This window comes from Amblyomma mixtum, chromosome 3 (genome assembly GCF_055824585.1).
Source record: "Amblyomma mixtum isolate Tamu chromosome 3, ASM5582458v1, whole genome shotgun sequence".
Lineage (NCBI taxonomy): Eukaryota > Metazoa > Arthropoda > Arachnida > Ixodida > Ixodidae > Amblyomma > Amblyomma mixtum.
Window position 1 is genome coordinate 87,757,524 of NC_143014.1, and position 12,051 is coordinate 87,769,574.

Below are 12,051 nucleotides of genomic sequence, written 5' to 3' on the forward strand. Positions count from 1 at the left end.
GCCAGGCCTGGCGCGGCGCGAACGCCACGGCGGCAGTCATGGAGTACGCCGTAGCTGGGACGAACGCCTCCCCAGACGAATTCGAAACGCCCGATTGGAAAACGATTGTGTCTTACCGTAATCAGGACCCCAAAGTTGTGTCATTAACAGCTCAGAAGCCAAATAAGCAGACCGAAAAGTCGAAGGCGCAACCTCTCCCTCCACTCCATCCTAAGAAACCGCTTCCACGACTACCGGAGGAAGACTATAAGATAATCTACAGACCAACGGGTGGCGTAGACATCACGCGCTACACCGAGAAATCCATCAGGCAAGCTATTGCATCAGCTAGCGGCATTACCGCGACCGAGGCTGACAAAGACCAATCCAGAACGAACTGTACAAAGAATGTGTTCACCATATCGACGCCGGTGTAGGCAAACGCACTACGTTACGTCGCAGTCAAACAAATCAAGCTGGAAGGCAAAGACATCATCATGACGTCGTACATCGCTCCTCCGGACAAGGCCTTGCAGGGCATCATCTACAGGGCTTACGATGGCGAAACGCAGCAAGAAATGATGAAAGAACTTCGCAAAAGAAACCCTGAAATCGTCCAAGCACGAACCATGGGAAGAACATCAAAGTCCCTCCTGCTCCACTTCGACGCGGACGAATTGCCAGATAGCATCATATACTTCGGCGTCCTGTATCCGATCTACCCCTTCATTCCAAAAGTAGAGGCGTGCACGAACTGCAGAAGAGTCGGACACAGAAGAGACGTATGTCCAGAGCCACCGCAACAACGGTGCCCGTACTGCGGAAACCAGCACCTCAAAGAAGAAATCTGCGACCCAGTCTGCATTGTCTGTGGAGAAGGGCACCGCACAGGCGATAACAGCTGCAAAAAAAAAAAAAGATTTCTACGACTCCACACTAAAACGTCGGAGCACCAATCAAGATCAAAATCCCGGACCAGCGACGACTCAACATCCACCCAAAGAAAGGACCGCTCGAGCTCCTTCCCACCCTTGGACAGCGGACGCAGCAGCAGCCGCAGTGGACGCAGCAGCAGCCGCAGTGGAGGTGACAGCGGCACCAGCAGCCGGACGCAGAGCCCCGGACCGAAACAGGTGAGCTGGGCGGGAGTGGCCTCTCACGGAAAGGGGACGGAGCTGCAGTTATTACAGTCTAAACTCGATCAGGCACTCCACCACATTCAAATACTTACAGACCGCATCAAACACTTAGAACAGGAAAACAGTAAACTAAAAGCACCCGCCGAATCTAAGGACCCTCCTCCAAAACCACTTGCCATGCAGGAAGTTACAGAAATGGAAACTACTGTGTCCGCAACAGTCGAAACCCCAGTAAGCGTAGTAAGCAAGGAAGAAACACCTCGCAAAAAACGAGCAGTAGCTGATGTTAGAAATCCCTCATTGGAGGATAGAGTCCCAAAACTCGAACAAAAAGTGGAAGAGCACAGTCAGAAACTCGATAACGTAACACAAACAGTTGACAATTTATCACAAAGACTCGAACAACACATACAGGATGTAAATCACAAGTTCGGGGTAATCGACACCATTTTACAGGAAATTTTACGTCGGCTTCCCCCGTCAGCTCAAGGGGCGCCAATCGATCTATCCAAGCAAAATGGCCAATCCTAAAAGCATAACAATCTGGCAGTGGAACTGCAGATCTATGCGCAACAAAAAAGCAGATCTGCAGTTACATATTCAATCGCAATCCGAAAAACCTGACGTAATAGCGATCCAAGAACCCAGAATATCTCGACTAAAACTGCCAGGGTACCGGGCAGTTCTGCCATGTCACATCACAGAACAACCTTTAACCACTACGATGGTACATAGAAACCTTACCGTGGTTAACCACGAAATTGAAAACGTAGAGCTCGACTGTATATTAATCGAAATTTTACCCAGCAAAAGAAACTCCTCTTCTCTGTTCATACTGAACGCATACAGCCACCCCAGGGCGCAGGCTGGACCAGCGAAAGCCGCTATACTGAAAGCCCTACAAATTGCAGGCCAAAACCCAACCCTAATTGTGGGCGACTTGAACGCTCAACACGTGCAATGGGGACACGCAACTATATCTAAGAAAGGCACGGCCCTAATTGATTTTATCCAGCAAAGAGGGCTAACCCAATACGCGGATCCCATGCAACCTACCAGGATAGGTAACAGCGTGAGCAGGGACACGTGCCCGGACCTCACGATAGGCAAAAATCTCCCAGACTTAAGCTGGAGCAACACCAGACAAAATCTGGGAAGTGACCATTATATCATAGCATCTAAAATCGCCATTGCCAATCTCAAACCCCAACCCAGAAAAAACAAGATCACCGACTGGGACAAACTTAGGACGATCCGCGACCAAAATCAGGAACCGATCACAGACCTAGAACAGTGGACACAAACCCTCCTATCAGATGTGGGAAAGGCCACTAAAGAACTAGTACATGACCTAGACGTAAATGCGATTGACAGCAGACTTACGCACATGATGCGCCGCCGCGGTGGCTCAGCGGTTATGGTGCTCGGCTGCTGACCCAAAAGACGCGGGTTCGATCCCGGCCGCGGCGGCTGGAATTTCTTTGGAGGAGGAATTCTAGAGGCCCGTGTACTGTGCGATGTCAGTGCACGTTAAAGAACCCCAGGTGGTCGAAATTTCCGGAGCCCTCCACTACGGCGTCTCTCATAGCCTTAGTCGCTTTGGGACGTTAAACCCCATAAACCAAACCAAACCAAACCAAACTTACGCACATGTGGGAGGCAAGGCAAAGCCTAGAAAAAAGATGGCTTAAACAAAAATACAACAAAAGCTTAGAAACAAGATACTCACACTCACAAAAGAAATTCAACACCACTCCGCAGAAATCGCAAGGCAGCAATGGGACCATATCTGCGAAAATGTAAATGGCAATCTAGGCACGAGAGAGACGTGGAATCTTCTGCGGCATCTCCTTGATCAGGAATCAAATAAAGCTACGACTCAAAGGGAAATCACCAAAATTTTAAACATGGACCCAGGCACGGATCAAGACATTATCAACACGCTACAGCAGAAATACTTCTGCACAACCCGAGAGACGCAGTCACTACCAGATTATAAAGGACAACCTAACCCCCTCCTGGACGCTGACATAACAATAGCGGAAATAAGAGCAGCCCTCCATAAGATACGCACGACATCCGCCCCGGGAGAAGACGGCATTAAAAATAAGACACTCAGAAACCTAGACGACACTCATCACAGCCCTCACTGGTTTTGCGAACGAGTGTTGGAGGGGGGGAAAACTCCCAGCGGCTTGGAAACATGCCATCGTTAAATTCATCCCAAAACCGGGCAAAAAGCTCGCGCTCGAAAACCTCAGACCTATTTCGCTTACATCTTGCATAGGAGAACTGATAGAGCACGTCATACTAGACAGACTCCAGTCTCACATGCACAAAGAGAATTTATATCCACACACTATGATTGGCTTTAGACCACATTTATCAACACAGGACACGATGCTCAGACTAGCAAACGAAGTCCTATCTCAGGAGCAAGAAAGGAGCACCAGGGCAATCCTAGCTCTAGATTTAACAAAAGCGTTTGATAACGTCAAACACAAAGCAATCCTAGAATCTCTTTCACCGTTGAATGTGGGCGAAAGAGCGTTTAACTACATCAAGGACTTTCTCTCCGATAGAACGGCTAAAATTCAAATTGGCGCAATCAAATCCGACACCTTCAGTTTAGGAGACAGAGGAACACCGCAAGGATCGGTCCTCTCCCCCATCTTATTCAATATAACCCTCATCAAAATGGCACACGCACTCGAAAAAATCCCAGACCTAGAACACTCTTTGTACGCGGACGATATCACCCTTTAGACCACCAAGGGGAGTATCGCCACAATACAAGATACGCTACAACAAGCGGCAGATGTAGTAGTAGAGGAGGCACAAGCCGCGGGACTCGCGTGTTCCCCCAAAAAATCTGAAGTCCTCATCCTACACCCAAAGCGTCAAAGGAAAAATAAAGCGCCTGAGATCAAAATCTACGCGGAAGGGGCAGCCATCCCAGAAGTGGAAACACTAAGAATCTTAGGAATGCTGATACAGTCAAACAAAAAAAACGACACGTTAATTAAGAAACTGAGAAACACTGTCAACCAAATCTCCTTCCTCATCAGACGCATCGCGAATAGGCGAGGAGGCGTTAAAGAAGCCGAGACCAGGAGACTAATACAAGCCTTCGTTCTTAGCAGAGTCAACTACACTACACCATACGCCACTCTCACAGTAAGAGAAAGAGACGACCTGGATTCTCTAATTAGACAGTCCTACAAAATTGCGCTCAACCTCCCACGTCATACTCCAAATGAAAAACTATTACAGTTAGGAATTCATAACACCTTAGCGGAAATGATAGAAGCACACCTCACCGCACAATATGAAAGACTATCAGGCACTGAAACGGGACGTTTCATCCTAATGAAAGCAGGAATACAATATGAAGGAATCCGTACACACACCTTACCAATTCCAAGACACGTGCACGAACACTTAACAGTCCCTCTTCTGCCCAAAAACATGCATCCACACTACGATACGGACAGAAGAAAGGCTAGGGCACAAAAACTTCACGAAAGATTTTCAGTTCAGAAAGACACGGCGCACGTGGACGTGGCAGAACATGCGGACAGAGACGCCTTTTCTCTGGCAGTTGTCGATCATCGAGGTTCTCCCCTTGCATCGGCGACAATAGATAAAACAAAATTTCCGGAGGAGGCCGAAGAAGCTGCCTGAGCTTTAGCCATTACCTCCACCACTGCCAAATACATCATAAGTGACTCCAAAACAGCAATTCGAAATTTTGCAAAAGGAAGGGCCCACTCAGCAGCCATAAAAATCTTACAAAAAATCTCCAATACCCGCCAGATAACATTGATCTGGGTCCCCGCCCATTCGGACCATCCTGGAAACGAGGCGGCGCACCAATTTGCCCGAGGATTCGTGGTTAACCGGGAGGTGCGCTACCCCGAGCTCAGGTCGGCCAAGGAGCGAATGACAACCTACAAGGAAATTACTACCCACTTCAAGAAAGAAAGACAGATCTTCCCAGAACCACATAAATCCCTCAGTAAAACACAACAAGTCAGTTGGCGGCAGCTCCAAACAGACACTTTCTTTAATCCATACATGTACTCCATATGGTTCCCGGAGCAGTACAGCCCCGTCTGTTCTCTCTGTGGGCACCAAAAGGCAGACACACCGCACATCCTATACTCATGTACTCAAGACAGGCCATCGCACAGTCTGCAGCTCTCTACCCAATCTCAGTGGGAGGCCGCGCTGCTCAGCTCGGACCCGGAGGTTCAACTTCGAGCCACAGAGCGAGCCGAAGAGGTCGCCGAACGACACCGTCGGTCGGCCACCTGGCGTCCGGCCTAGAAGAGGAGCCCACCGCGGGAAGGGGAACATGACCCCAATCCGCGCCTAAGACCTCTTCTTTAATAAAGTTTACCTCCTCCTCCATAAAGCCATTGAAGGAAGGTATCTGGTGTTCATGAAGCTCGATAGAAGAGGGTGCTACAGATTTGGGGAAAGCCTTTATTTTGTCCACAGTCACCGTAAGGAAGGCTATGAAGGTTCTGAATAAGTGTGTTGTTGACGTGACGTACTATCAGCTAGAACGTACAAGGTGTCCCAAAAATGACTGATGGATTTTGAAAATCAATTAAAAAATAGACGGAATGAGATAGAATTGTATTGTTTGCGGCCTTACGCTTAGGAAATCAGGGAATTTTATCCCTTCAAAATTCAAATTTAGTTTACATTTCCACCAACAGGTGGCGCTGCAGGCGACCTGGAATAGGTATAGCTAAAACGGAGTATATTTGAGCTCGTCATTCCGTAGTTCGCCGTCAAGCTGATAACATGTGATTTTGAGATTGCAATTCCGCTGTACCAAAATGGTTCATTCCTTCGAACAGCGGGTGTTTATTGTGTTAGAGTTCCACCGCCTGGAGCACAGTTTTGCTGAAATGAGGCGCAGTTTCCACAGAAAATAGAGCGCCACCTGTTGGTGGAAATGTAAACTAAATATGAATCTCGAAGGGATAAAATTCCCTGATTTCCTAAGCGTAAGGTCGCACACAATACAATTCGATCGCATTCCGTCTCTTTTTTTATTTATTTTCAAAATCCATCAGTCATTTTTGGGACACCCGTTATATATACGCTTGTCAGCGACAAGAACGAGGAGAAATCGTACAAAACGCAAGGTAAACAGGAGAGAGCGGCGTCTTTTGTGGCAACTGCAAGATACATCTGTCCCTTACAAAGTAAAAAAAAAGCTCCACACTGCAAAATAAATTTTCGTTCACTTCTTTGCTGTGAATTGCGGTTCGCATTTTACACCCACTCAGCCGTCAGCCGCTGGGCCGCACTATAGTGCCTAGAATATATTCTAGGCACTATAGCCGCACCAAACGCGAGAGCACATTCCGAACGATTAGATGCCCGCGTTTGGCTGGTAGCATTCATTGCCTAGCTTCTCTCGGCGTAGCCCAGAGAGCTGACGCACGGCACGTGTGGCTTCGACAGAGCGCGGAAGCTCATGCCAATAAGCGCGAAGGTGCGTGGAGGAGCACTACGAGTGCACCAAAAACATGCTTGCTCCTCTCGCTAGCTTTGGGGCGCTGCCATCGACGCGGCAATTTTCCGCGCGTTGACGAAGCAGCTGCGCCCTCTGCCGCTGCCGCTCTGTCAAAGGTTAAGGCCTCACACATACCTCGTTTTTTTTTTTCAGTAGTGCTTTCGCAATAAAACACAGAGGAAAAAAATCTGCGACCAAAATGAAAAATTCAGGACCGAAAGGATTATTGTTCGCAAAAGAGAGCAGGAAATGAGATAACAGCATGTACACAGGGGCACAAGAAGGGATGTCGCCTGTTCATGTGTCCTGTGTGTGCGCGCTGTTTTCGCCCACCACGTTCTCGAATTGCACTAGCCAGGCCAACTATACACACGGCTGTCACACAAAAACCGTTTTCGGAAACGTTTTGAGGGCCCTTTGTGTCGTGTGGGACAACTGCAGCTTTGTTCACGGCAGCATGAGCGCTGACGCACAACCGTTAAGACGAGGAAGAGAAAGGCAGGCGCGCGCTAGTTTTTAACCTCTTGACAATGGAGCCGAGCCCCAGCGCCCTGTACCAAGAAGTCGGCGTGCGGAGCACTTCGCCAGAGACCAGATGCTGCGTAGTACGCACGCGCACGCGGTCACGTACTATCCAGACTAGCCACAGCCGCCTGCCTTACGTGGTCGTTTGTACAGTGGGCGTTGTTATGGTGCTGGTCGGTGTAGCTGTGTCAACGTACAAGCTGCAGAACGGCAGCACCATCCTGGAACTCTTCAACCGTCCCATATCTCTGTTCATCTACAACGCCACGGCCGGTCAGGACGAGAGCGAAGAGGCTGCGCCGCCGTCCAGGCACCTGCTCAAGCACCAGGTGAAGTTGCCAGACGCCGACACGACGTGCACGACAGAGACGTGTCTTTGGATGGAGCGCTACTTACGAGGAAAGCTCAACACCAGTGTGAATCCTTGCGTGGACTTCTATTCCTATGTCTGCTCCTCCAAGTGGTTTTCTAAGGGCCTAGACATCAAAGACAGACCGTACATGGAGCGCACCATGGGCATGCTGATGCTGGACGTAGAGAAGTTTTTTCGCACCTATCTAAAGCAGAACGAAGAGAATTACCACAAGTATCCGGGAGTGTTCGTGCACCAAGCCATTTCTCTTCTTTCAAAGTGCCAGTCAGAGGAGAAGCCGGACAAGAACTTCACGTCGCTAAGAAGCCTCCTTGAAGAGTACAACTTGGGAGGCTGGCCCTACAGAAAGGCACCCCGAGGAGTCAACATCGTCACCATTTGTGCCTTTGTCGATCGGGACTTGGCAGTGTTCTCTTTTGCGCGAGTGTACCTAAAGAAACCTTTCGAAGACGACCGAGGCTACACTGTGCATTTGGACAAACCTAGCTCCACGCTTGAAAGACATCAACTGGCTTTTCTGTCCGAATCTGTGGAAAACTACACGAACCGAGTAGAAATGGCACTGTCGCTCTTTGAAACGAAGCACGACATGAGTGAACAAGCAGAAGCAATAGTAGAGCTGGAGAAAAAACTGGCTGCTGCAATGCCCGTTCCTAAATTCACGGAATTTCAAGACAGAATCAAGCGTATTGGACACCTGGACCGCCGGGGAAAGTGGGACTGGAAAGAATACTTGAACATAATCTTTCAAGACATCCAGGTGTTTGACAACGAGAAGCCAGTAGCCATCATGCACCAGGATTACCTGCTCAAAATGGCGGCGGTTGTCAACGAGACGGAGACAGTAACGTTGCTCAATTACCTTGGCTATCGGCTAGTGGTACAAGTCTCTCCGCTTTTGGCCAAACCTGCCGGTCAGCTGCTCCGACTGAGCCATGACAACTACCAAGAGTTCGTGCCCGAACGACTGCAAGCATGTATGCATCTTTTAGAGCGGGTTTACAGACAAGGCATGCGATTCTTTACAAGGATGACTTTTAGCAAAGACAACTCTACCCTGCTGCTCAAGCACTATGACTTCAGCATGTCCAACGTGGAAGTTCAAATCAAAAGCAGCATGGCAGACAGGCTGCTCTCGACGTCATCGTGGCTAGATCGCGCTGCGATAGGAATAGGCGTCGACAAACTGGAGAACATGCGCTTAGTTTTCCTGGGAAGCATTGACGACATAAACACCGTCGCAAACTACTACAATTTCAACGCCCAGCCTCTGGACCCAACTCACCTCTTGGAAAGTTTTCGAGAAGTCCAGGCAGCCTCCATGAACATCTACTGGGAGACCAAACCGCCAAAGGACGACTTGGACGCAAGGTACGATCACTCGACACTGATCCCCGGCTACGAGTACTTCTTCGGGCGAAACGTGCTATTTGTTCCTCATGGAAACATCGCCTTTGTGAATGACATCAGCAAGAACATAGACCCCGTGTTGTACCCCCTCCTGCTCCCTAACGTGCTTCGTGGCATGTTCTCTGCAGTAGACCGCCGTGGCGCCACTGTAGACCACAACTTGGCCGTGGCAACTTGGTGGAACACAGACGAACTAAGCAAATTCTCTCAGATGGAGCTGTGTTTTCAGGACCAATACTACATCGAGCTACGGGAACTAGTTGGAGACAGTTTCGATGCTCGCATCAAGCTAGACGAAAACATCGCGGACAGTGCAATACTTGCACCATTGCACGACCTTTACCTTAAGACTCTCACGTCGCAGGGCGCCACGCTTGACAAACAGAAGCTTCCTCTGGACATCGGTGAAGTGGACTTGCACAAGATGTTCTTTATATCGTACGCGCTCGGCCTGTGTGACAATCCGAGTAAGGAGTCAGCCGTACGCAAGGTGAAATACGAACGAATTCCGGGCAGGCTTCGCATTAACATACCGCTGATGAATTTCGCCAAATTCTCAACAGCTTTCAACTGCCCCGTAAACTCGCCGATGAATCCCGCCAGGAAATGCGCAGTATGGTAGCCTTACTTAGGAGCGACTTTCTCATGACAGTCAGAACCGCCGTAGTGCAATGCATCCGCAATCAGTAACCGATCATGTCCTCTGTTCGCATCATTGTTCACTCTGTACATAGTGCATAATCATAATAAAACTTGTGGGGACTTTGCTCCGCGTCTTCCCCTTTGGATGGCTTCCCCGCGATGCACCCTCCTTAGCTTGGTTAGTTACCTTAAATAACAAGGGAGGGCGCCGGCGTCGCAGCACCACTAAAATGTCAACACAGCAAAGGGTAAGTGTTGACGTGCCGTAAGAACATCTACGTGGTGCCACCAATGCTATCAAACGCTCTCAGGCAGCATGAAGAAAAGGAATACTGCCTCCAGATGATTAATTGGGGTCAGTAACGTTACCTCTTGCTCCGTAGCTATTTAACAGTATCGGGAGGCATGGGAAGAGTTCGAAACGAACTATTCGAAAAAAAAAACAGTTCGACTAACCACTATTAACTATTCTCTCATGCCAAGTCCCTCGATTTTACCCTTAAATTCCTGCGCGGTTCTGTCAGTGGCTGGAACGACGCCCCACGTTAGCTTTGCACCTCTGAAGGTCCATGGTTGTCGGTGACACCGTGAACTCCGAATGTGGGTGGGAGGGGCAAAGCCGCATGTTTGATCATACTTTGTATTCTGTCATTTTGTTACGATACTGTATAAAATGCAAAGTACGCCAGCTCTCGCTACCGCGCGCAACACAATCCGCAGTAGATGCTTGCACACACCTGTAAAACGACTGCCGCCTTCCTTCCCCCCTCCCCCCCCCTCCAAAAACAAAAAAAGGCACGCATGCCATTATGTAACGTGCTCCAACATCGGCAGACGAAAGAGCGACGCCTAGTTAGCGGAGCACTTCGCTTTGGTCTTATCGACGAGCCGCTTCCGCAGCTTTATCGGTAGCTCGCAAGCCAGTGACACCAGCACCATAACCTGGTGGATCAATCGCTTTCGCACGCCATTAAAGAAGTTGAAGCCGCGCTGCGCACTTTCGCCGGTAACCGGCGAGTGACTGAAGCACGGAGGCGAAGGCGATAGATGAACCAGCGCTGAGGTCGCGTGACGTCTTACTGCTAACAGCGGAAACACCGAAGCGCAACCACATTTATACATCCTCACTTAGTTAGTGTTTTGGCAGCCAGTCATAACATAACATGAAAAAATTGCGACAAAAATACAAGCTCAAAAGCTAGCGCGATACCTTGCCGCGAGTGAGTGGGAGCCACAGTCGAAACGAGAGAGAAGGAGCAGCGGCGCAGAACAGGGAGAGAGCAGTTGGCGCTACTTAGCACCATGCATGGAGCACGGTGTAAGAATATTATGCATGGAGCAATTGCAGCGCGCGCGGGAGAGGCGGCCCTCTTAGGCTTGGAATTTTGCCGCATACGAACGCGTCGTCGCACGCTCCGGCCTCTACCAGCGGGGCAGGCCTCGTGGTGGGAACGTTCTCCCGCCAGCTCGTCCCGTCCGGCCACGGAGTTTCCCCCTCGCCCTGGCGTGGGCTAACGTTTGCCCGTAACCTTGCTGGTGAGTCGGACGATCTCGATTACTTACGTGTTTTGTTGCTAGCTGGCGTTATTGTTATCAAGTGTCAGCCATAGTGTCGTTCCTTTGTTCCCGCAGAGCAAGGCCCACCGTGGTCGGCGTGGGGATCCGGCAGTTTTGAATTGTGACAGGCGCGGATAAACGGGGAAAAACTGCAATGGTTAGTCATTTGTAAGGCCAAATGAGAAATGATCTTTAAAAATAAGGAAATGCGGCGGTGCAGACTTTTCAAACACACTTTATTGCGCTTAAATGTGCAATCCCTTTTTGGCACTTTCACTTCGCTACTGCAATAAGGCCACGACGGTAAAAAGAGGCTAGAAAAAGGCACTTTCGATCTTCTGCTGCTTTCGTCTATGCATATTGTAAGCTCATGGTATTCCTCACAGGCTGGTGCTCAAGGCAGGTAACTCCGCATCAAAAGCTTTATCGTACACTCCGCGGTGCTCAGAGGCTAAGGCGTTCCGGTGCTGAGCACAAAGGCGCAGTCAGTGCAGCAGTTTGATCCGAGCGGGCCGAAATGAACAAAAAAAAGTGTGCCGACATACTGGTGTGCCGTAAAGAGGCACCATGCAGATGTCCACAACGCGCTCCGCAACTTTCAGGTCTAAATACAACATTAGTGGCCCACATCATGGCATACTCGAGACACATACCACAAGGGAAACTAGAGCAGGTGCAAAAGACGATGAAGAATTGCAGTTCAGAGACTTGGGGTATGAACATTCACTACAGATTGTCATGCACCGGACCATTAAAGTGCGGTAAATTCCTGAATCGAATGGCTTGTGCACATCGATGTGTGCTGAATGGAGGCGCGGCGACTCCAGTAAAGCAGGCATGACGCTCTGTAGCTGCTGAATTGAAGTTCACAGCGCCATGGCTGACAAAAC

The 12,051-nt window shown here is 49.5% G+C and overlaps 2 protein-coding genes across 4 annotated transcripts in view; one reads left to right on the forward strand and one right to left on the reverse strand.

Annotated features, from left to right (window-relative positions):
• The window catches only part of Dhx15 (DEAH-box helicase 15), a 106,960-nt gene that overhangs the window by 69,138 nt on the left and 25,771 nt on the right, over positions 1 to 12,051 (reverse strand). The window lies entirely within an intron of this gene.
• On the forward strand, positions 7,185 to 9,584 carry LOC149350846 (neprilysin-1-like). Its single transcript, XM_089580026.1, has one exon. It carries the CDS (start codon positions 7,185 to 7,187, stop codon positions 9,582 to 9,584), a length of 2,400 nt encoding a protein of 799 aa, XP_089436152.1.

Coding starts and splice junctions, on each gene's coding strand:
- LOC149350846 (XM_089580026.1), top strand. CDS start 7,185: ATGGAGCCGAGCCCCAGCGCCCTGTACCAAGAAGTCGGCGTGCGGAGC.